Source organism: Capsicum annuum, chromosome 1 (assembly GCF_002878395.1).
Source record: "Capsicum annuum cultivar UCD-10X-F1 chromosome 1, UCD10Xv1.1, whole genome shotgun sequence".
Taxonomy (NCBI): Eukaryota; Viridiplantae; Streptophyta; class Magnoliopsida; order Solanales; family Solanaceae; genus Capsicum; species Capsicum annuum.
In genome coordinates, this window is record NC_061111.1 from 32957315 (window position 1) to 32983758 (window position 26444).

A 26444-nucleotide genomic window follows, 5' to 3' on the forward strand; every position below is an offset into this window, starting at 1 on the left:
GAGGCGTCCAACAATGATAACTTCATTCTCGCACTACATTTGGCCACTGCGGAGAACCTTTCTTTAACTACGTGCTTACAGGTTTATTCCTAAATCTTGAGTTTTTAGGATTTCGATGTGGGTAATATTTATTGATCGAAGGTTTATAGTGAATATTACTTTTTGTAATTGATTCTTTTGGTCGCTTAGGTTAGCTTTTACGTTATTATTAATATTCGTTTTCTATTTTCTTAGTGAATTTTGTGGATTGATTTATTTTATCTTTGTTTGAAGATTTGAGAGATATGATCTTAGTGTTTTTATAATTTGAGATGGTGATGTTGTGGCAGTGCACAACATTTAGCACTATTTTTTTGAAGAAGAAGCCGGCAAATATCGACAATGGAAAGAAGAAAATATATAGTTTTTTGATTGTTCAAGTTTAGGCAGATCAACTCCCTCATTTCAATTTTTGCTTGGATTCTCCATCAATGATGGAAACTCCAGTGACCGAGGATAGCGATTTCGAAGATAACCAACTTCACATTATGCCACTAAAGATATTATTAAGGCTCCACGCCTTCTTGACAACGAAATTTGAATCATAAAGGTTCCGACTTCTCTTTGTTTTCCCTTTTCATAGCTATTTTGTATTTGTTGAATGCTTTTATTGCATTTTTTGTCTCAATTTTCGGGCTTTACTTAGGGGATTGGTTAACTAACTTGAATGATAAATTATAAGAAGAGCTACATAGGAGGAAGCTAGAGTTGAATTCTTTCAAGAAATAGATGAAGAAGAACCAAGAGCAAATTCAGCTCAATAAGCAATTTCCTTACTTGGTTGGCAACTTTTTTGAAGTGAGTAATTAGGTTTTCCTCAATGAGTATTCCTCTTGCTTTGACACCTATCTTTATCAATTTACAAAAACGGATTATTTCTTTAAGAAAATTAAGTCCAATAATAAACTTCCTTACCATTTACTTGGTCGACAATATATTGAGGTAAGTAATTAGAGTTTTGTTAATGAGTATTTTTCTTGTTTTGAGCTAATGGTACCTAGAGTTACGGATGTTGCTCCATTGTTACACAACAATTTGAATAGTTCATGCATTGCAATGCTTGCACTTACATTAGTTATGGTTCTCATCATCAGATGGTGCATTAAATAATTGACAATCTCTTTCATATTGCATGTACATAATTTACCTTAAGTTCTTTTGGAGGAAAAGTTCAAATGTCTAACCAAAGAGGAATTGAAGAAATCATATCAAATGACTTTTTTCAAAAATATGAAGATTTTATAGTTCACTGAAGTTTTCAATACACACTCCCAGATGGTGTACAAATTAATTTTGTCAGGAAAATAATATTAGTTGACTGACTTGCTCTTGATTTCTTTATATGTAGGATACTCTTTAAATGAGTTATGACACTTAAGTAATGTGTTACTTCCTCCATTTAATAAAATTTGTCTACTATATTAAAAATAGACATCCTATAATACTTGTTCAGTATCAAAAATCAATGGAGAATTTATCAAATTTTGCTCATTTTACCCTCGATGTTAGATACTAATTCATTCTCAAATACATTTTCTAAAGAGATATAGTGTATTAATTATATTTAAAGGTGATATGATTAAATTACCTCTATTAGACAAATTTGTGCAATTTGCTAGTACCAACTTCATCCCTCCTTAAAGAAAGTTCCAAAATAGAACGAATATCTTTGCATTGTTTAACTAATAATGTAACAACTAACCATCAAAAGAATTGTGTAGGCTTATAATAATATTAAAGTTTGAATTAAAATTTTTATATATTAGAGTTAATAATATTAACGTGAAAGACACATGCAACGAACGTATCCTAAACTAGTATTATTAAAGGAGGGGATGACAGAATGGAGTAAGGGTGTAGGGTAGTGGAGATAGGGGCTATAGGAGTGGGGATCAAGATGAGGTATGTTGGAACGTGAGAAAATCACAATCACGTAGAATGCTACTTGTGAAACTTATTATTTCTAATTTTCACTGGAGAAGTAATTTTTCTTATTTTTAAGAAACTTATTTCTTAGAGAACATTTTTCAAAAACTTTGTCCAATTGAATGTGAGAAATTAAATCGGAAAAAGCACTGGGGTGAGCCGATATGGTGCAGCTTTAACTTATCAAGGACATGACCTTAGATATAAGATTATATTATGGAGGACACGTCACGAATTATGGTAGAAGCTTAATTAATAAGTAGTTGAGCGTTGTCTCGTGCTTATCCTTCCATACGAATAGTCGTAGTATTAATACTCTTACAGATTCTTGTCCCGTTGATTTCTTGCTATATATTGTCCCCTGTAACTTGTTTATCGTAATATTTTGTAATTATTGTTTCTTTTTTAGTGTGTAATATAATATTTTATGTTGATTTCTTCACTTTTATGATTGTTTCGAGTCAAAATCTATATATCGAAACCAACCTCTATACGTTCCAGAGTAGAAATAAGATTTTGCATACACATGCATTACTCTCCCATACTCTACAGCTTATGTTGTTTAACCTCGGTGCAAGAGGTTTTACTACCCGTATTTTATTACACAAAAGGCAATTAAAAAAAAATGAAAAGGACAAAAAAGAAGAAAAAATGATTAGCCGATGTCAAAAAAATAATTTTCCGGTTACTTGTGTATTTCTAAACAATTCATACATATGGTTCGGAAACAACTACTTTAGTGGAATAAAAAAAAATCATTAAAATACATAAAGTAGCATACTTAAGTTTTAAATTACAAAAAATAACAATATTTTTATCAAATTGCATTTTGTAGCATATGTATTTATATGTATTTGTGTTTTTGTAGCAACAGTTTGCAAAAATACAAAATACGTATCGATCATAAGAGCCGTAAAAATCATATGTATTTGTATTTTTGTAGCAACAGTTTACAAAAATACAAAATATAATTTGATATATTATGTAATTATGAAACTGTTGTTATGAAACTCATAATTAAGGGGATAAGTATGTTATTTTTGAATAAAAAAAATAGTGTGGGACTTTAATGTTATAGTGCATATTGGTTGATTAGTTTTACGTGACCAAAAATGATTTCTTTGTTTACTGTTCTATATATAATTGGTAAAGTTTAATTACTTCAATATGATTAAAAAAAATAAACTTGTGTTTCCTATAATATAAAGTTTAGCGTCCATGCGTGAAATTAACCTTTTAAATATTATACGTTGAAAGTGCGTAATTTAGGCTGTCCATAGTTTACGCATGAAATTTAACAATCAGGCTTCAAAAAATGCCAAAAAAAAAGAATTCCTTTCAAATCAACATTTTTTCTCCTTCCTTTCTTTGATACCCTTCCTTGTTTTAAGCTGGTTTGCTCCAAATAACTGAGTTTGTTTTCCCTAACCACTAAAAAAATAATCTTCAATGATGAAGGCTTTTCATAATCTCTTTTCATTCATAAAGGTGTGTTTTTCTCCTTGCATATGCATTTTATTTCATGAAATTTATGATATTTCTTTCAAAATAAATAACCAATTGAAGCATTTTTCTTCAATTATCTCCAAAGATTATTAGTTATCTTTTAAAGTTTTTTTGGATGGGTTGGATAGGGATGGGGATGGCCGATCAGTAGATGAAAAAGGGGAATTGGTTTAGCTAAGAGTCAATAGAAAATAATCTATCTAGTCTCAACCTTATAAATGTCCTATAATGTTTAAGTATATCCTGACTTCCCCAAGCTCTTCTTATGAGATTATACAAAATGTTGTTGCCGTTATTGGTTTAGGATAGGAAAAAGGAATTGAGAAGGTTAAATTATGATGTCTTGTTCTAAGATGAAAGTGCAATAAAAAAGATGGCACTTTTCCAATTTGGAGGAATGTGGCTGAGAATCTGTAAGATCTGCTCGCTATCAATTATTGAATACAGTGATATATGTAATCTTATCTTAAATTGTATTTTCTGCTTGTTGTGATTATACTTATATTTTCAATAATGTGCACAATTAAATCGATAAATTACTCAAAGTAGTAGTAGTTGCATGCCCTCTTTTTGGAGCTTTGGTTAGAACTAACGAAGATACGTAAAAATAACCATTATGAATTGGGGCAAAATAAATAAACGAAAAAGAATTTTGCTAAACCATTACCAGCCTTAGGTTTTAGGCCCTTTTTTCTAAAAAGTGAAGTTTTGACCAACTCTCGATGTCAGTGTGAAAATGACTGAACAAAACATCTTTCAAATATCGAAATTAGCTATTTCAAAGACTTGTGTCAAACATATCTAATAGGTACATTAATCCGTGCCAAGTAGACGCATTTTTACCTCAAACTCAAAAGTTCGTTAGATACAAGCCTTCATTCAAGTGTGTAGATAAATTTTGTTAGCAAGTTTAAGGAGTTGTACACATATCAACCTTTTATCTTCTAGGTCACTTGATTGTGTAAATATTTTATGTATCACTATTGAATAAAACTTAAAAAACTCTTTGGCGCTCATCTGTGATTTGTTATTGTAGATATAAAATCTATTCTAGCCAAAGGCAAAAAGAATGGCAACAAGATCAAGAGACACAGCTCCAACAGGAAAGGAGAAGAGAGGTACATCACCAATACATCATCAGAGAAGCACAACAAACACATCAAAAACAACCTCCCCTGTCAGAAAACAAACAGATCCAACATTAACAACAAGTTCCTTAAACAAGAATGTTCCCAGCTATCTCAAACCAACAATTGCTCAAGCCCAGAAGTCTGCACCTTCAAGTGACCTGCACAACATTCACAGTACCAAAACTTCTAATCTAGCTCGAAGAAGATCATTCGATAATAAGCCTCCTCTTCCTTCTTCCTCTCCAAAAACCAGAATTTCTCCTAGTCCTAAGGAGAGAATTTCTCGTTCATCATCGTCCTTATCAACCAAAACTTCCACTTCCCATAAACCCCTTTTGGATAGATTATCAAAAGCTACAACTAGTAAGGATGCCACTGGCAAACAATGCGGTGCTGGCCTGAATTCTAGGCCAGTGACCAAAAAGAAGACGACCACAACCACGACCAGGAAGCATGATCGTGCTAGTGGTTCAACTACAAAAGCACCAGTGACAACAAATTCTCCAGATATAGTTCTGGATGTCATTTCTCTGGGGGAACAGTCAGAGCCAGAGGATCATCAAGAACTAACAATTCATGAAACTGAAAAGGAAACGATCATAAGTGACAACGAAATGATTGCTGATTCTGATGCAGGGGAGAATGAGAATGATTCAGCCACAGAGGATCACATTGAAGAGCTTATTAATGAAAATGTAAACAGTGCTGAATTGGAGGACACCAAGGTTGCAGCTGAATCATCCACACTAGTGGAAAATCCAGAAATTAAAACTGAAGAACCAGAAGAAATGAACAATGAGCCTAATTCACCAGAGAAGGAAAAAGACGAAACCATTATAAATGCATCATCAGAGGAGAATCAAGAATCGAAAGAGGAGGACCAAGGAACAAACCAAGCAAAAGAAGCTCCCATGATAGAAGATACTGAAGCAGTACCACAAGAACAACAACTAAGTCTTAGTCCCAAGGAAGTTGGGGTCAGTGTAGAAGAGAGTACCAAAGAAGAGCCAGAGAAAAATACTATTGCAGCATCATCAAAATCTCGACATCAGTTGGCGCAAGGCAAGCATAATGAATCTGCAGTTTCAAATAATGTGATTGAAGAGACTGCAAGCAAACTTAGGGAGCAGAGGAAGAACAAAGTGAAAGCACTGGCTGGTGCTTTCGAAACTGTCATCTCCCTACAAGAGCACAAATGAGTACTCATCAATTCTTAAGTTAGTGAATCGTCCCTTGTTGTATGCTAATAGTTTTCCAAAAGTAATACTGTGCTAGTTTAAAGTCTTTAAGTGGGAATTGTAATTCTTTTTCATACATTATGTGAAACAGTGGGCAACAATTGTTGTTTACACTATTTTTCAATGTTTAACCCCATTTATATACATGATTATTATAACTAGGGAAATGAGAGACAAATTTGTTTTCGCTTATTCAAAAGTGTCAGTTAACATGTTATAACAAATTAAAGTACACTGTCAATCTATACAAATTAAAGTTTATCTCCAATATAACTTGTTATGCCTTTTTGAAGAAACATCTAATCTTGGTAATACATTGAATTTCAGGATGTGAACTAGAAGCTGATAATATTTGAACAAGATTGAAGTGGAAGTTCTCCCAATTAGGTTTATAATTCGCCTTGCCGATCAAGGCATAAGCAAAAGTATCAGAAGTGGCTTCTCACTAATATATACTGCTTTAAAAATACAAAATCGTGCATGAAAAGAGAGAAAAAAGAAATAGAAGGGAGATAGAGTATATACATAGGTTGAATTTTCTGCTTCTTTGTAGTGTGTATTTCAGTTTCGAATTATATAGTTCAATGGTTGTTCTAATACCATAATGAATTTAGGGAGCATCTCATTTAAAATGCTTAGTTATTAGTGCTGTTATGAGGAACCTGTTTTCCATTAATGCTGGTCCAGTCGAACCTGTCAATGCCCACAGATGATAATACATTTATTCACTAATTATCTCCACAACTCCAAAGTTCCCATATACCGTGAGTATTTCTGTCACAGACCCAGCACCGACATTATACAGAGTTGAACATATAATCGAACCATTCAAAGTCAATAGTACTGCAATCTAGCAGGTGATGAGTCACACACGAAGAACTCAGCAGCCCAAAAGAAATAATAGCCTACTCTACAATGGAAAAAGAATAAGCTCATGTAAATTTCCTTTCACGAGGTATACTATCTACAAATTTCAATAGGTTCACTACAGGCAGAAGAATTTTGAACGCTTAGCTCTGATGCAGTTGGAGCAAGCTTATATAGCTGTTCAGATGTAAAAACTCCGACAGCCCTCACATTGGAGCTGTAAAACATTCCACGCACATTTTCGTATTTTGCTACAATAACCATTTTGTACCTCTTCTCTAGCATTAGATCAATAACGCGACCAATTGATGTTGAGGTTGTCACAGAAGGAGGTGGACTTCTCATCATGGCTGAAAGTGGCGCATCCAGCTGCAACAATAGGCATAAAAGAACATTAGAAATCCGCCAGCCAGGCTTGTCATCTAGTTCTAATTCAGTCTGTCTCTGATCAAACAACTGAATTAACTACTCAATAAAGGAGTGAAAACAGGAACTTAGAACATTAGCTTATGTTTTTAATTTTCTTTTACATTCCACAATGAACTCAAGCAATTTATCTGCGACAAGTTCAAATCAATTTCATGTGAACAGTAAACAGAATGAAGGCTGAGAAATATCCCATGCAGACAGCGAAGGCATGGAGCTGAGAAAATCCCAACCACTTAGCAGTGCCTTTGCTCTAGGATTACTGTGTTTCTATTTAACTCCGAGTAGTTTCTTGGTCATTGGCCATAGGTGAATCCTGGATTTGAGGGTCTGGATTCTAGGACAACAATCTAAAGTGTTGGTAATTGGGTTCTGAATTTAATGTTTGCACATATAAAGTTGATCTCTTAACACATGGAGTTTGTGCCAAAGCTATTGAGTTCTGCCGAAAGTACATGTTAAACCTACTTCCGCCCTTATCATTGACAGCTTTCGGCTTCCTTTTCTCAATTCACCAAAACATACTTGAATTTTTTGCAATGATCAGGCTATAGCACCATCAAGGATGCTTACTGATATGAGTATGAACAGGTTTTCAAGCAACTTGACAGAGTAAGTCACAAACCATATCTTTCACTGTTTTTCTTATTTCAGCTGTATCTTACCATTATTGATCCCCAATACTCTGAATGATCAGCGCTCAATTTTGTGTTCCTTTCAGTCTTTCAACATTAACCCCTAAATCTCCCTTCATGTAATCATAGGGCATCATGCATTCTCCTTTTACAGTTTTACTTTATATAGATCAGCATGAAGTTTCTTGTGATCCTGGAGCTATACGTAAAAAGACTCCCAAGTTCTTGCTTAATATTGCATCCTTTATTTGATAAATGTATGTTTAGGATTCAGAATAGCCTTATTCCAAATATGAAACAAGTACGGAAGCTATTTCTTGGGCTCTATAGCTCAAAACTTCAGCTAGATAGTTGTTTACTACTTTCCTGAAACATATGGTCATGATGCTCTTCGTACAACTACAGTTCAGTCCCAAACAAGTTGGAGTCAGCTATATGAATCCTCACTGACCATGTTTCTCCATTTAAGCCCACTTCATGTCATCGTCATACCAAGAAAAAAAGAAGTTAAATAAATAAATAATAACAATATTAAAGTTCTCTACATTTTTATTAGGCATATACATTTATGATAAGGTTAAAATACGCCAAGAAATGCAATAGGTTCAAATCAATGCACTAACAAGGCTAAAACCTATTCCCAACTAGTACATATCACCTAGTTAACACCTTCACTCACCATAGTTTCACACCTACAAGCCGGTGCATCTGTAAGTCGATGCCAAGACATGACCAAACCATCTTATCCTTCTCCTGTTTGATCCTTAATTCGTGCTACTTGCCCCCCTCCTAGACAATGTGGTTGTTTCAAATCTTATCTAATCTATATTATATTAAAGTGTAAAGGGGCTTAGAAATATTGTTTGAGCTTCTTGCCCTTCATTAAAAGTCTCTGCTTTAGACAAAATCGTCTTTTCACTATTTTTCTAATATTTAAGAGTTGAAAATTAATTAAATATTTATAGTAAAACTTTTCCTTATTAGAAGTCAAAATTAATGACAATTAATATCTTTTAGATTAGTTTAAGAATTCTAAATCAACTAAAGTTGATTTTAAGAAGATTCGAAAAATCTAGAAATAAATATGAAGCGTTAGAACAAGAAAAATATAAGAAGTATCAAATTTTTAGAAGTTTTAAGTAATCAAAGATTTTCTAAATATTTAACCTTAAAACTAAGGAAAGATTTTAAATATAGAAAAAATAAGTAAAAATAATCATACTACAAATATGGTTAAAAATAATCATACTACAAATATGGTTCAAATCGATGCGTCTCTCCTAGCTTCTACCAGCAAGAAAAAGAGGTACTGCATGACAAACGCAAATGTGACGATCCATTAACCACTTAAAACTATTGATGGCAAATTAAGTATGTGCTTACAATAAAATATATGTCATGTTTACATTATTAAATTAAACTGTGAAGGATTTTTGAACTTTTGGCACTTTATTAAAAAGTTTCGCAATAAATAAAATTGTCTAATTTTAAATAATCAAAAGTTACACGTGCGAGGAACGTGCGGTTAAACTAGTCATATACAAACGCGCATCCATCTTAGCATCCACATCTTTGCACCATTCATCTTGTCGGTATGTGGAACTTTAGCGGCTCAACATTCACTACTATATGATTTTTCTTTTTTTAGAACGTGGTGTACAGGCCAGCTTTCGCATACCTTGACTAATTCCACCGATTACCTGTCACCTCTCACCAGCAATGGGTACCAGGTAGCTCTGTCCACCAAGGCCAGGACAGATGAGAAGAAATCACCTAGTGTTTTAGACTACCTGAAACCTTCTGGTTCTTAACCCATTGACCATTCGGCCTCACCCTTAGGTGCTTCACCACCATATAACGTTGTAGGTCTTATAACTATTCTCTAGAACTTACCTTTCACTTTGGCAGGTATCCTTCTATCGTATTAGCACCCCCATAGAACTTCTTTATTTCAGCCATCCGATTTTACCATTCATGATGTTCTTTGTGCCCTAAAAAGTTGCACATACTTGGCCTGTTCAGGTTGGAGTTAGGTAGGTAATAGAATGACTACATTTCAAAGGACTAGTTCAGTATATACATCTAATCCAAGATCATAATATAGTCCCACTAATGCCCTAACTACTGCCAGACAACAAGTTTCTCCTTTCTTTTTAATTCCACAATTTACAAGATCTTTTTCACAAATTTATTCATGGCACTACCTTGCCATTTTTCTTCAGATTCAAATCTCATCTGTCAGACAGTTGTTTTCTTCTACAATCCCCCTTCAATCCTAGAACCATGGACTCACGCACTAATGATGCTTCCACATATCTTCTCACACTGAACTAGCTGCACTCTTTGAGACCTGTAAATTGAGCAGTAGGTATACATTCTTACATGTCACAATCTTAAGCAGCTTTTATCGTTTGATTCACTATTGAACTCGCTTACATATCACAATCTTAAGCAGCTTTTATCGTTTGATTCACCATTGAACTCTCTCATATACTAGCCTTCTCGAGTTTGATGCCATGCAGAAACAGATAAGGTAGGTTGATAATTGCTTAAAATGAAGACCAATACTTCCCACCTTAGTCGCTTTTATTTTTCGAACTTCCTGGATAAGATCAACCAGTGATTTTCAAGGAGGTTGACTTCTTCTGCCAGGAATGACCATAATTTCCTAATTTCCAATCCATTGAAGTTGGAGGGAATGGAAGGACAAACTATGCAGAATCAATAAGAGATGCTTCTGCTTTCCTGCTTAGTTCCTTGGGTTAGAAAAATGATAATTGTGCCTTGGCGTGTGTTCTATTAGTATCCAGAGAAAGGCTCTCATCCATCTGCAAAGTCGGTCTCTGTGACATGGATGCCATTGACTGGATGGAAATGTTTAGGAAGGGCTCACTTAAGCGGTAACTGGGTCCTTTGTACCATCTTGCAAAAAGGTCCTATGACTTGCTGATTGAGAAATAGTAGGGGCATTGACTAAAAAGAGCCTTTTGAGGCTTTTATTAAGTGTCAAAAGCTAAGTTTAAAAATTGGGTAAGAGGGACTCCTTTTAATTAGCACTAATGACACATTTTAAAAATCCCAAAGTTCCCTTATTTACATAAACCCATCTTCAGCTAATTCAACCCCTGCCCACAGCTACTTCAATTGCTCATCATTAAAAGCTCTGTATTCTTGAGGATGTATGATCTTATTATCACACATGAACAGTGATAGTGATTAGATTGCCACATCAGGAATAAAATTCACAAGCTGCTAATAGATGAACAATCTCTACAACATCTTAGACATACGATGTCAATGTAACCGAATGCTAAAAGATACTATGAAAGTGGGTTTACAGCTGTAGAAGAGTGTATAATGTTTCAGAAGCACACCAAGACAAACAAGAATATAAAGTCATCAGTGAACAAAGATAGCCAAATAGACCATAGAGGTCATAATAAAGTACCTCATTGCAGTCTTCACAATGCAGTATTCCAACACAACTTCCCCAATCATCTATGACTGGAACAGTCGAATCCTTAAAGAAACGCATGACCACTTGCTTTAGTTTCAGGGTAGCTTGCAGAGGCTGTGCTTCAGAAAATGGAACCATGATATGCTCAATAGTATCACGTACTGACACCTGTGTATCAGGAAAAAGAAGAAATTACCCTATCAATAGTTTATATGCATATAAACAAAATATACCAAACAACACTACGAACAGACTGAACATGGCCAACTTCTACTATCTTTAGAGCAATCTATGGCACAAACTCAGCTTCTACTGCATTTACCTAATTCTTCAAACAAGCTCAGTTCAGGAACAGAAAAACAAATATTAAAGATACCACAGTGATGAGTATTTGAAACAGAAGTAATGAAAGCTCATCTCTACCATAAGCACAAATACAGTGCTTTCCTGGCAAACATAGGAATTAGTTGACATCAATAGTTTTGACTTTTGAGAGCGCAAAATGGGATTGCATACCTGTGGCAGTACGCAAGGACTAAATATAGAAACACTGGAACCAAGTAATGCTTCAATTCGCAGAGCAACCTGCAATAGTATTAAACCGTAATATAGGTAGGTGATGTGAAAGATATTATATCAGATACCAATAGGAAGTCCAAGGATCAAAACAAGTACCATGTGAAACATCAAACAGAAGGAAAATACGATACTAAGGGTGTGTTTGGTATGAAGGAAAATTTTTCTATGGAAAATATTTTCCTAAAAAATGTTTTCCTTGAAAACAAGTTGATTTCTTACTTGTTTTCTTATGTTTGGTTGATGGATGGAAAATATTTTTCGGAAAATATTTTCTAGTATTTGGTTGGTGAATGAAAAAATATTTTTCAAAAAATACATTTTAGTGTTTAGCTAAAGTGTAAAAAAACATTTTAGAATTCTTTTTTAAAAAATAAATTACAAAAAATTAAATCAATTTTTGGGAAGGGGGTTGGTAGGCGGGTGGGTGGGGGTGTCAGAATAGGTAGTAGCAGTGGGATAAGAAAAAGTTTTGAATTCTTTTTATTAAAAAAAATTAAAAAATTGGCGGGGGGATTAGTAGGAGCTAGAGGTCAGGGTAGGGGAGTGAAGGGGAAGAAAGAAATTGAAATTTTTTTAAAAATGAATTAAATCTTTTTTTTTTGAGGTTGGGGGGAGCGGGGAAAGGATAGGAGAGGGGACTGGTAGGGGGGAGTGAGAGAGGGTAGGGGTGTGGGGTAAGAGAAAAGTTTGAATTTTTTAATGTAGATATTATTTTTGGAAGAGGGGCTGGTAAGGGTGGGGTGGGAGTAGGGAATGGACTAAGAAAAAATTTTGAAATACTTTTTAAAACAATTGAATTTTGGGGGTGGGGGCCGGGGTGGGAGTGGAGGTGGGGGTGGGGGAAGGGGTGGTATCGAGGTGATAGAGTATTGGGGGTGGGGTAAATGATTTTGAGAATTGTATGAACATTTCAACTTCAAAGTGAGGTTGAAAGAGAGTTATGAAAAATGTTTTCCTTACTTTTTGAAAGGAAGTCATTTTCCTTAGATTTAAGAAAAATAAATTGTTTTGGAAAACATTTTCCAAAACATATAAGCCAACCAAACATAAGAAAACTGGAAAACATTTTCTGGAAAATGTTTTTCTTCATACCAAACACACCCTAAATGGAAAAAAAAACGAACAAGAAAAAAGTTACTCAATATCTAAGGTTCTGCTTGCCTGGTTTGCTTGAAATCTATACGCTCTTACCCTAGCTCTATGTGAATAAATCTTGTTGATTTGTGAATATTTGAGATATGATTTTGTGGGATCTTAATTGATTTGGTAAAATCATATCTGATTTGTTGTAGATAGTTTAGGTAATTAGATCAAAAAGATCACATCTTGATTGTTATATCTACTAGAATTAAGCGATTTGATTCTGTTATGTTTGATTTCCTGTACTATAAAGTTATAGCTCTCAGATGAATAAAACGTACACTTTTGGTACCAATCTTACATGGTATCAGAGCAACTTTATTTTTGTGTTGCTAATGACTAAAACAGTATTTACTGGGCTACGTCACCAGTGGCATTAACAGAAGCCGAGAATTCTGTTAACAAAGTCCCGACCGAGACAACAATGAACCAAGGCAGCGATTCTTCTCATTTTTCTTTTCAGCTTACTTCGCACAAGCTGAATGGAAAGAATTATTTGGAATGGGCAATCTGTCCGTTTGGCAATTGATGGTCGAGGAAAACTTGGGTACTTGACTGGAGAAACCAGAAAGCCTGAACCAGGAGACCTAAAAATAGACCCGAAAATGAATGCCTGGAGCTCTGAAAACTCAATGGTAATTGTTTGGCTACTAAAATCCATGGAACCTACCATAGGTAAACCATATTTATTTCTTCCCACTGCTACGGAAGTCTGGGAGGCGATTAGAGAAACTTATTCTAATGTAGAAAATGTCTCTCAGATTTTTTAATTAAAAATTAAACTATGGAAAGCGAGGCAGGGAGAGAGAAGTGTTACTCTTTTCTATAATGAGATGGTTTCCTGTGGCAAGAATTAGATCAGTGCTATAATGATGAATGGGAATGTTCGAAGGATAGTGTAAAAGCAATGAAAAGGGAAGAAAGTGAGGGTATATCTATTTTTAGAAGGGTTGAACCAAGATTTTGACGAACTTCGTTCTCGACTTTTTGGAAAAAATCCGTTGCCCATTTTGAGGAAAACATTTTCTGAAATTAGGTGTGAAGAAAAAAGAAGGAATATTATGCTAAAAAAAGATTTCAATCTGGAATCAAAAAATATAGAGTCATCTGCTTTAGTTGCTGCGAAAAATGAGAATGATAAGAAAAAGAAGTTGTGTGATTTTTGCAAAAATACTGGCACACTCGTGAGACTTGCTGGAAGATCCATGGAAAACCGCTCATCTGGAATAAAAAAAGGGCAGAAAACCATGGCAATCAAGCCTTTCAGTGTACCAACGAAGAACCGAGGCTGAAATCTTCTTCAGAAATGCCACCATTCACCAAGGAACAACTAGAGCTGCTGCACAAACTTCTCCAATCTCAACTCCAATCCAGCATACCTAGTCCTTTTACTCCCACTTGTTCTTTGACCCAAACAGGTAATATGCCATGTGTTTTTTTAAGTGCAGATTCTACTAGTATAAGCTTTTGGATCATATATTCAGGGGCTAGTGATCACATGACATGGAACTCCCATTTTTTCTCGACTTATACTCCTTTAGCGGGAAATAAACAAGTCAAAGTTGTTGATAGTTCTTTCTCAGCAATTGCTGGAAGGGACAGTCAAACTAACCCCTTTTATGACTCTTTTTGATGTCCTTCATGTTCCAAAATTGTCTCATAATCTTTTGTCCATCGGCAAGTTGACTCAAAACCTTAATTGTCGTGCTATCTTTGACAATATCTCATGCGTATTTCAGGACAAGGTCTCGGGGAGGATGATTGGCAATGCTAGAGAGTCTGAAGGTCTCTATTTTCTTAAAGATGGCGACAATTCAGTAAATTTTAGTTCAGTTTGTTTGAACTCTGTTCTAGTTGATAATAAAGTCATGTTATGGCACTATCACCTTGGTCATCCTAGTTTTCATTATTTGAAACTCTTGTTACCACAGTTGTTTATGAATAAAACTACATCCTTTTTCAATGTGAATTTTGGGAAATGGCTAAACATAGATGTTCATCTTTTTCATCCCAAAGTGACCATGCCACAAAACCCTTTAAGTTAATCCATAGTGATGTTTGGGGCCCTTCTAGGATAGCAACCGTAAATGGAAAAAGGTGGTTTGTATGTTTCATAAATGATCACACTAAACTAACTTGGGTGTACCTATTGAAAGACAAGGGGAAGTAAAACATATATTTGAGGCTTTTTATGTTATAGTTGAAACACAATTTCATGAGAAGATTCAAATATTTCAGAGTAATAATGGGAGAGAGTTTTTTAATGACCACCTAAGCAATTTTTTCACTTCTAAGGGAATAGTGCACCAAAGTTCATGTCCCAATACACCTCAACAAAATGGAGTAGCGGAGAGAAAATAGGCACCTAATGGAAGTAACTAGAGCCTTAATGTTCACAAGCGGAGTCCTTAAATTTGTTTGGAGAGAGCTCTTCTGACATCCACCTATCTTATTAATAGGATGCCTTCCCGTGCTCTAAGTTTTAAAACCCCTTTCAATATGTTCAAGACATACTTCCCTACTTCTAGATTAACAACTAATCTATCTTTGAGAGTTTTTGAGTGTAGTGTCTTTGTTCATGTTCATGATCATAATAGGAGTAAACTTGATCCACGTACTAAAAATGTGTTTTTGTTGGCTATGCCCCTAATCAAAAGGGTTACAAGTGTTATGACCCAATTATTAGAAAGGTTGTCTCAATGGACGTCACCTTTTTTTAATCACAACTGTTTTTTGAAGCTCATCTTCAGGGGGAGAAACATAGTGAAGATTCGAGGGATGATAAAGATCTTCTTGACCTCACATGTGAGGAACAAAAGGATTCAGGTTTTATGATAGATACAGGGAATAGTTTTTTTAGTAATAACAACCTAGATAAGGTAAGAGATCCCAACTTAAATAATGAAAATAACGATACTGAGGCAATAGAGCATTTTCATGAAACAATTAAAGACAAGAACAGGGAACAAACAAAGGAATTACAGGTTTACATGAGAAGAAACCGGAATCAAGAAAAAAGATCAAGGACTCACATCAGAACCAAATGTCCGTCTCGCAAGATCTTACTAATACACAAGGTAATTCTCCATAACCTAACTCTGATTTACCCCTTGTTAGTTTAGACCTTGATCTTCCAATTACCAAACGTAAAAGGGTAAGAAAAGTCACCAACTATCCCATGTCAAATTTTGTGTCATATAGAAACTTATCCCCTTCCTATATAGCTTTTCTTTCTCAATTATCTAGAATGGAGATACCAAGAAATGTGCAGGATGCTTTGAACGTTCCCAGGTGGAAGGAGGCAATTCTTGAGAAAATGAATGCTCTGGAAAGAAATGAAACCTGGAAAATGGTGGAACTACCTCGTGGAAAGAAAACAGTGGACCGCAAATGGGTCTTCACCATCAAATTTAAATCAAATGGGTCCCTAGAGAAGTATAAGGCACGTTTGGTAGCAAAAGAATTCACTCAGACTTACGAGATTGACTATCTTGTAAGGGTGGCAACTGACCAGAACCGGTACCGCCGGACCGGTTTAACCAAAATCGTTACCGGTATCGACACAGCCTTACCGGAGTTTTATGCCGGAACTGATACTACCGAAACCAGAATTCCGGATTTTTTGGTTGGTCTGCACCGGTCCATTGGTTACCGGTGACCGAACCGGCACCGGATCTATACCGGAAAAGACGACCTATGCTTCCACGGAGGTAGTGATATGAACTGCGTACATTTTACCCTCCCAGACCTCACTTTGTGGGAGTATACTGGGTCTGTTGTTGTTGTAAATTATATTATATAATTAACTTATATTATATAACTTATATTTTATTAATATAATATATTAAAATAACATTTTTTATCAAAAAAATTTTAATAAGTTTAAGTTTAATATATCTTAAAAAGTTTAAAACTTTAACTTAAAAATATATCTTTAAGTTTAAGTTAATAAATATAACATTTTTTAATATATAATTTAAAAAATATATCTTTAAGTTTAAGTTAATATAACATTTTTAATAAGTTAAATTATATTTATATAATTTTAAGTTATAAAGTTAAAAAATTTCCTAACTTTATAAAGTTAAAAGTATTAAACATTTTTTTCCCATAACTTCAAAGTTACAAATATAAACTTTGTAATTTCAGCTAAGATAATTGCATCAAACAAAAGACAAATTTTAAAATAAAATTAAGGCGAATAGCCTTAATATTTATTCAAATTTCGTACATTGTACATTTATTACAAATATTAAAAGAAAATCTAATCTACACAGCTACCTTCTAGCAAGGGTTCTATTTGAATTAGATCTCTACTCTAAAATCTTATTAATATCTATAACGTCCAAAATATTCTAGGCATAACTTATCTATTTCTTCGGCGGATAAGTTTTACAAAATTGGTGTTTTTCCTTGTTCCTCCATTGCTTCCATTCCATCATCACTATTTTCCTCAAATATTTCATCTATTTCGTCTTCAATTTGGGGCGGTAATTTTGGAAGCTCAAAATTTCTTCGTTCAGCATTGATCCAATCTCTAAATAATACCGAAATCTCCAAACTATTCTTTGCTAACGAATATCGATGATCTCCAATCATAAATCTTCCTGCGGTAAAAGCTTGCTCCGAAGCAACTGAAGAAGCTTGGTTGATAGCAAATCTTGAACCACCCTTGAAAGTTTTGGAAATTGTCTGGTATGGGTCTTTCACCATGCTAAAAGTTGTTGTTGTCCAGTTGCATCTTTAATACTTTCCCGATCCTAAGAAATATACGAATCAAAATCATTACTGCAACAACATTGAAGATCAAGTTCTTCACCCATCTCGTCATCTAAATCATCATATCTACATCTAGAAGTAGGAGGTTCAACCGGTGCAATATTTTGTTTCATAAGTTGATACAAGTTATATAAACTCCTAGCTTTGGTACTATGTCAGCACAACAAGTTTCAACTGATGGCTTTTCACGAGGTTCAATTTCTAAATTGTTGTATAATTTTTTAACCAACATCATTACACCATGTTCTTTGTAAAATGGGTTGAATAAAGTAGCTGTCAAATAAATTTGTGGAATAGGAAAATAATATTATTAAAATTTATCAACCATAGCTTCAAATGCCTCTTTGTAAGGGTAAATTTTTTTATATTCAGCAAGTACTTTAGAAATAGTAGTAATAGTTACTAAAACAGAAGAAATAGTTGGAGTATATTGAGCAGATACTGTGTTCGTAGCTTGATAAAAAAATTTCAAAAATTTACAAAGTTCTTCTACTTCAGTCCAATCATCTTCAACCAGCCTTAAATCAACATTTGAATTATGAGCATTATAAACTAATTGTATAGGTTCACGATATACAAGAGCAACTTCAAGCATTTGATACAAAGAATTCCATCTAGTAGGAACTTCTTTTGGAACTTTTCTATATGGAACTTCACATTTTACACATTGATATTTAAAATTATCCACTATGGACTTTTTTTTTATTTTTAACAATATAACTACAAGCAATTCGAACTTTACAACAACCATTTCCAAACAACTCAACACTATCGTGTACTATCAAATTAAAATATGTGCAGTACATCTAACATGAAAATGATCTTCATCCATAGGACATAGTCTAGTTTTTTAAATTTTCAACAGCTTTCAAATTATTAGAAGCATCATCTAATGTGCATGCCATTGGTTTATCAATAAATCTAAAATATTTCAAGCTATCCGCTATCGTACCTGCTATAAAGGTACCGGTTTTAGTCTCGTCAACATATTTAAAAGCAATAATTCTTTTTTGCATGTTCCAATGGTGATCAATCCAATGAGCCGTGATAATAAAATAATCATTAGCGAGAACACCACGACCCATATCAAAAGTAATAGATATTCTACCATCAAATTTACTAAATAAGCAACGAAGATAACGACAATGTTCAGCTTGAAATTTAAAAATATCATTTTTAATTGTATTTCATGAAAAAACTTTAAAAGAGGAATTATATACACGTTGAATATAATGAATAAAATCGGAATGCGAAGGAAAACTAAAAAATAAACTCATAACAGCAACCATTTTCGCTACTTATTCTCTATCTACATCTTCACTATATGTCGATGATGAACTTAGGCCAGCCGGGTTAAACATGTCTAAACGTGTTTAAACCATATTACCTCCTACAGATTCTTGCGTCAATGGTGTATCGCCTTTTTTTGCCTTAGCCTCATTTTCTAGACGAACAAATTCTTTATTACATCTCCTCAAATGCGTAGTTAGCAACCCTGTCCCGCCATTCTTTCCCCCAGTTAAATATTTCATAACTCTCTGACATTTATTGCAAGTAGCAGTATTTTTTACCTTATCATGCTCCATAAATTTTCAAACTAAAGACCTTTTAGTTTACCTCATCTTCTATCGGTAAGTCTTCCTCAAAATTATTAACACCTACTTAGAGTCTCATGGTCTAATTCCATACCGGTACCAATATCAAAACCATTAGGCTGTGATAAAGAAGTTTCACTAAATCTAGGCGGTAATGAACTTGTAGTAGCACTATTTCTTTTATTTCTACGAAAAACTTACCAAAGATTGTTTTTTTACCACTACTATTTTTATGGGCATCCATAATTAAATTTAAATAAAATTAAAATGTTAAAACAAGCAATATAAATATTATAAATCAAAAAATTAATGTAAGTAAACAAATATAGATACTAAAAAATAAAAATATAGATATTAAGAGATTAAAGGTGGAACGAATATATCAAACGTCTGCACAAAAGCAAATGTTTAACAAATGTCAGAATTAAAAGATAATAATTGAAGCTTGTAATATCTTCAAAAAATCTTCAACTTCAACTAATACAATAACTATAAATATTAAGAGTGAGTATGAGAAATTAAGAATATTTGTGAGAAAAAAAAATAGATATAAAAGGATACTTATCGTGAAAATTTTAAGGGGTAGTGGGGTAATTGGGAGGGGGGGCAAAATAGCCATTGTTAGCCCCCCCAACGGCTAAAATTCCAAAAGAGTTGTTGCCAGCCTTAAACATAACTCAAACAATTAAAAAAAATCAAACGGTCAAAACATTGTCAGGCGGCGCCAAACCGGAACTGAAATTACGGAATTTTATTCAGCGACGCACCGGTACCGGATTCCGAACCATTGGGTACCGGTACACCGGTTGCAACCAGTCCCATTGTGTTACCGGTACCGGAGCATTACTAGAACCGGACTGGAACGGAAAAACTCCGATCCGTTGTCAGCCTTACTATCTTGAGACAGTTGCTCCAGTTGCCAAATTGAATTTAATAAGGGTTATTCTAACCATTGCGGCCAACCATGATTAGCCCCTCCAACAACTAGACGTGAAGAATGCATTCTTGAATGGAAAACTCGAAGAAGAAGTCTACATGGACCTTCCTCCAAGTTTTGAAGAAAGGTATGGAACTAGAGTGTGCAAGCTAAAGAAATCACTCTACGGACTCAAACAATCTCCAAGAGCTTGGTTTGAGAGGTTTACTCAGTTTGTGAAAAAACAAGAGTACACTCAAGGGCAAGCAGATCATACTATGTGTATTCGACATTCTCTTGAGGGAATGACAACTATTCTGATAGTGTATGTTGATGATATTATACTTACAGGAGATGACTTGTTCGAAATGGAGAATTTAAAGAAATAGTTGGCCTCGGAGTTTGAGATTAAAGATCTGGGCCAGTTAAAATATTTTCTTGGCACGAAAGTAGCGAGATCAAAAAAGGCATTATGGTGTCACAAAGGAAGTATGTACTAGATCTTCTAAGAGAGACGGGAATAAGTGGTTGTCGTCCAGCTGAAACACCCATTGATCCGAATACAAAATCCGAAAATAAAGAAGGAAATTCAGTTGACCACAGTCAATATCAAAGACTAGTGGAAAGTTGATCTACTTGTCATATACTCGACCAGATATAGCTTTTTCTGTAAGCTTAGTCAGTCAGTTTATGCACTCTCCAAAGGAAGAGCACCAAGAAGTGATCTACGGGATCCTAAGATATCTTAAAAGTTCTCCGGGGAAAGGATTATTTTTCAGAAAAAGTCAACATAGGGGCATTGAAAGCTTTACAGATGCAGACTGGGCAGGTTCTACTACTGACAAGAGGTCTATATCTGGATATTGTACATTTATCTGGGGAAATCTTGTGACCTGGAGGAGTAAAAAGCAAAATGTTGTAGCCTGCAGCAGTGCTGAAGCTGAATACCAATCTATGGTCCATCGGATTTGTGAAATGATTTGGCTCAAGAAGATGATGGAAGAACTCAAAAAACGTTTGGTTTACCAATGAAGTTGTACTATGACAATAAAGTGGCAATAAGTATTGCTCAAAATCTAGTTCAACATGATAGAACAAAACATGTTGAAGTGGATAGGCACTTCATGAAAGAGAAGATTGAAGAAGGAAGTGTGCATGCCTTTCGTCTCAACAAATCAGCAAATCGCAGATATTTTTACAAAAGACTTGTTTAAATCAAAATTTGAAATTCGTGTAAGCAAGTTAGGCATGACAGATATTTACATGCCAACTTGAGGGGGAGTGTTGATTTGTGAATATTTGAGATTTGATTTTGTGGGATCTTAATTGATTTGATAAAATCATATCTGATTTGTTGTAGATAGTTTAGGTAATTAGATCAAAAAGATCACATCTTGATTGTCATATCTGCTAGAATCAAGCGATTTGATTCTGTTATGTTTGCTTCCCTGTACTATAAATTTGTGGCTCTCAGATGAATAAAATGTACACTTTTGGTACCAATCTTACAAATCTTATAAATTCTAAGTTACTCCATAAGATCTACAGATTAGAAAGAAAAAAACCCATCTTCGATTCAATTGATACACCTCTATACCTAGGAATGACGGGAGAATTAAACTCTCAAAAAAATATGACGAAGATAATCCTACACTGTTGGAAAACTAATGTGTTTAAGAAATAGAAGTTTTTAATCCTTAACTACCTGAAAGCATTAAAAACTAGAACTTGAATGAGGAGAAAGTATTGTGTATCACTTCCACATATCTCAGCTCATATAATGAGACTCAGAAGAACTTGGAAGTCTTAGAATCCTAGTCCTCTCAGTCAATGTAACGGGATAGTTGTTTCTGATCATGCCTCAGTTCTACCTGAACTTCGTGAACCTCCATATGTTAGATTTCTCTTCCCTGTTTCAAGATATGGGTCCAGGGGAGAGGGATTGCGAACTTGGTGCACAGCGATGGACTTCTTACAGGTTGCTTGGAACCCCAGTTTCATACTGCCCGACATAAATTTGTTAGAGAATCTAGACTCCAGAGAATGGAAATTTGGGCATATTGATGCAACAAATCTCCATCGTTAAACCAAAAATCAAAGAGTCAGACTGGAAGAGAACATGCTCTCTCTGATGCGGAATACTGCAAGGAAGGACAAGAAGGAATCAGGTGTATGCGTTCCGGAATCTTCCATAAAATCGGATACTAAAAGAGATATGATAGCATCAAAGAGCTTTAGATCAATGACAGTTTGCTTAAAATATGATTGCAAGTTTGGGAAAGCAATGCTCAGTTTTATCTACTTCAAGAATAAGAGAAACAATGGACCAAAGGATGGATTTTTCTTGCTTAACACGCCTTGAGTTTGTTCTCTAAAGAGAAGGTGGTGACAGTCAACAGGATTCCATGGGAATCAAGTTCCAGACAGATTTACTGTATTTCTTTTATTTTCAGTTTCTTTTTTCTGTATGGAGAGCTGTCAAGGAAGACATGTAGAATACGATCTACCACTTTATAGATATGACACTGCTTGCATAAATCCCAGTGCAATTTTTAGAGACCTTATGTCGGAAAGGCTGCACGACATGTGCCCCATAAAGTTGAAAAACCCTAAGCTTAAGCACAAATTAAATCTAGCATATCATAAAGGAGCCAACAGCCAAGTAATTGGGTAATCAAGAGAAATAAAGGAGCCAAGTGATTGTATTATTGGAACTCAAATAAATGAAATTACTAGAGACTAAGGCTTACCATTCCACCTCGACTAGCCCATGGTATTTGCTTCCATTTCTCAATATTGCTTTTCATGTACCATAGGGCCAAATCCAACTGAGAAAGGACAGTTGAGCAACAATTAGCATAGGTACTAATCGGAAGAACAAAAAATTAGCAAAGGTATTTATGTCCATAAATTATAAGCAATATGGTGGATCCAAAACTTGAGAAGTGCTCTTCTGAAACATATTTAAACTTTAAAGATAAGATATAACAAGTAGAATAGCTGAATGATCTCATAAAAACATGTAAATTATATTGATGCAAGGTTGTTATGAGTCAGAAGTGGGTCAAAATACAGTGCTACAAACCTAAAATAATTATATACAAGTGTTTCCTCTTTACCAGTTTAGATTTTTAGATGAAGTGCTTCATACAACCCAATTTGTTACTGTTACAAACAGAGGTCTCAAGTTCAAGTCTCACTGCCACCCTTCAATAAAAATATTTTCACGTGCTTGATTCAAGGGGAAAAAATTGGTCACAAGAAGTGTGTTACAGATCTAAGGAAAATATATAAACAGATCATTCATTAACGGTCTAACCATTTAGATGAGACAGTTCACATAATTCAACAAATTACAAAAGGCTTAAAAAGTAGAAGTGTAGCATTTAATATCAGTTTTGATCAACCAACCAAAGTTCCATTCAATGAAAAGCCAGAATGCATAAAAGAGGAAGAACAACGATAAATTCACGCTGACACAATTAAATGAGCTTCTGCGAACAATTCATATAGCGACTGCTTGTTACCACTCATGATTTTCGAAATAAAGATGGATTATTTAATAACAAAAAGGGTTAGACATTAAGAGAACGAACCAGATAATAGGACCCACTATCTACTACAACAACATACCCAGTGTTCCCACTATTTCCCACATAGTGGGGTCTGGGGAGGGTAAAGTGTATTCAGACCATACCCTACCTCAGGTGAAGTAGAGAGGTTTCTGATAGATCCCCGGCTAACAGTATAGCAAACACAAAACATAAAAGCATATAAACTAATACAGTATGCAAAATAAACTAACACTGCTAACTAATACATGGAACAATACAACCACAAGCTAATACTATAAACTATCTATTCGAAATCATAGACATCACCAAAACACCACGAATAAGAAACTCCAAATGCAAACAAAGTACTCTTCCCTACTATCACAGACGCAGTCCTACCCCCTAACCCTCTACCTTAATCCGCGTCCTCCATACCTTTCTGTCAAGGGTCATGTCCTCTGTAAGTTGTAACTGCTCCATATCACGCCTAATCACCTCCCTCCGATATTTCTTCGGCCTACCTCTACCCCGTCTAAAACCATCCATAGTCAGCCGCTCAGGTTAAATAGAAATTGACTAGACGGTAGACAAACAAATGCTAAAACTGATTTAGCCCAAAATTTTCTCCTGATGCTATCCAACCTATTGATTGGAAATAATGACATCAGATATGTTGGTGGAAGTGCATCAAGCACAGAGTTAATCAGCGTCAATCTACCCACCCACCCACCCGCGTTGAGAGATACTAAAACTTCCACCTACCTAGCTTCTTCCCACACTTCTCAAATTACCCCATTCCAGATTTCCAGAGACTTGGACTTGGACCCTAAAGGCATGCCCAAGTAGGTAATTGGAAGAGCACCCACTTCACCCTCTAATGATTGACTTCAAAGTTTTCATGTTTGGCACTTCATTGACTGGACACAAAAAGCTTTTCTTCCCATTGACATGAAGTCCAGACATTCCTTCAAAAATAACCAGAATCAATCTCAGGATTTTGAGATGGTCCTCTTCGGCATCATCACAGAAGATCAAGGTATCATCTGCATATTGGAGATGAGTTATCTCTATATTTTCCCTTTCAGCTCTAGCAACTTCAAAACCTCTTAGCCACCCTTCCCTGCTTGCATTCTTTATCATATTTTTGAGTCCCTCCATGACTATTAGGAAAAGGAAAGGTGATCGTGGATCACCTTCCCTTAGGCCCCTCTGTGCTCTAAAGAAGCCTCTTGGAGATCCATTTACCAACAGAGAATCTCACTGAACAAATGCAAAATTTAATCCACTGTCTCCATTTGAAACCAAAACCCATCTCTAGCATACACATAAGAAAACCCCAACTGACATGGTCATATGCTTTCTCAATGTCTAATTTGCATCAAATTCCTGGTTTCTTTAAAGCTAACCTAGAATCTACAACTTCATTAGCTACGAGAAGAGTATCCCTGATCTATCTCCCTTTAATAAAAGCCACTTTTGAAAAAATTTATACATACTGCCTATTGATAGGTCTAAGTCGCTCAAATCTTTTGCACCTTTCTCCTTTGGAATAAGGACTATGAAGGTAGCATTGAAGCTTCTTTCAAACCTTTCTTGATCATAGAAATTCTAAAAAGTGTTCATGATGTCACCTTTCACCACTTCCCAGCATTTGATGTAGAACCCCATTGTAAAACCATCTAATCCTAGTGCTTTATCAACTGCACACTTCTTTAAAAACCTCAAAACCCCCTCCTCATCAAAAAACTTCTTTTTAGGTTTTCCATTTTTTCACCTGTTAGCCTTGGGCAATTTATGAAATTGCTGACAGGTTTCCATTGAACATTCTCTGAGTAGAGTTTCTGATAGAACTCCACTATTTCCCCCTAAATCCTTTCTGGTTCTTGGATTATGTTCCTCTGAACTAGTAGTTGATCTATGTCGTTGTACCTCTTGTGTGCATTAGCCATCTTGTGGAAGAACTTGGTGTTCTTATCCCCTTCCTTTAACCAAAGAGATCTTGATCTTTGACTCCAGTAGATCTCTTCATTCTTTATCAAACCCTCCAAGTTCAGAAGGATGCCTTTTCTGTTGCTTCATCTTCTGTTAATGCTCCATCAGTAGCAATATTGTCCATAGTAGCCAGCTTTTCAAGTACAGTCTTCCACTGTTGGCCAAGATTTGCTTGCTCACTTCTACTCCACTCCTTCAATTTGTGTTACAAGGCTTTTAGTTTGGATGCAAGGATGTAGCAAGTCTCCCAGTATAACCAAAAGAGTTCCACCACATCCTTACTCTATCAATGAAGCCTTCAGTCCCGAACCACCAATTCTCAAACTAAAAATAGCTTTTGTTCTTTTTCCAGGAACCACCTTGAAGTGTGATCGGAGAGTGATCTGACATTATTCTCTGTAGAGTATACTGTTTCAGGTTGCTAAATGCATCATACCATTCTTGAGAAATCAGGACCCTATCAATTCTTGAGGCTATCTGATGGTTATCCCCTTTGAACCAGGTGAACTTAAAATTTTCCAGCTGGAGATCAATTAAGTTCAGGTCCTCAATCAAATCAAAGAACTCCATTGTGGAGGATATTTTTGTAAGCAAATAATTTTTTCTAATAAAATTATGCAATACATGTTATTTTTAATACACCAAATCAAACACTATTACCAACA

At 35.0% G+C, this 26444-nt stretch overlaps 2 protein-coding genes across 4 annotated transcripts in view; one reads left to right on the forward strand and one right to left on the reverse strand.

The window, feature by feature from the left end:
- The first annotated feature begins 3235 nt into the window (after positions 1-3235).
- LOC107842562 (suppressor protein SRP40) lies at positions 3236-6107 on the forward strand. Of its 2 annotated transcripts, none has more exons than XM_016686473.2 (2): positions 3236-3453; positions 4508-6107. In XM_016686473.2, the coding sequence occupies exon 2, from the start codon at positions 4541-4543 to the stop codon at positions 5798-5800; it is 1260 nt and encodes a 419-aa protein (XP_016541959.1). In that variant the 5' UTR covers positions 3236-3453; positions 4508-4540; the 3' UTR covers positions 5801-6107. The 2 variants fall into 2 exon arrangements, with proteins under 2 accessions (XP_016541959.1, XP_016541960.1); XM_016686474.2 differs by having other exon boundaries at positions 3256-3884.
- A 432-nt stretch (positions 6108-6539) lies between these two features.
- The window catches only part of LOC107842561 (pentatricopeptide repeat-containing protein At5g10690), a 42949-nt gene continuing 23044 nt past the window's right edge, over positions 6540-26444 (reverse strand). For both annotated transcript variants that reach the window (XM_016686470.2, XM_016686471.2), the window contains exons 9-12: positions 22984-23061; positions 11741-11809; positions 11216-11392; positions 6540-7075 (exon numbers count right to left, since the gene is read on the reverse strand). In XM_016686470.2, coding sequence (XP_016541956.1) covers positions 6800-7075; positions 11216-11392; positions 11741-11809; positions 22984-23061 — 600 coding nt within the window. In that variant the 3' untranslated portion in view covers positions 6540-6799. The remainder of the gene's footprint in view (positions 7076-11215; positions 11393-11740; positions 11810-22983; positions 23062-26444) is intronic.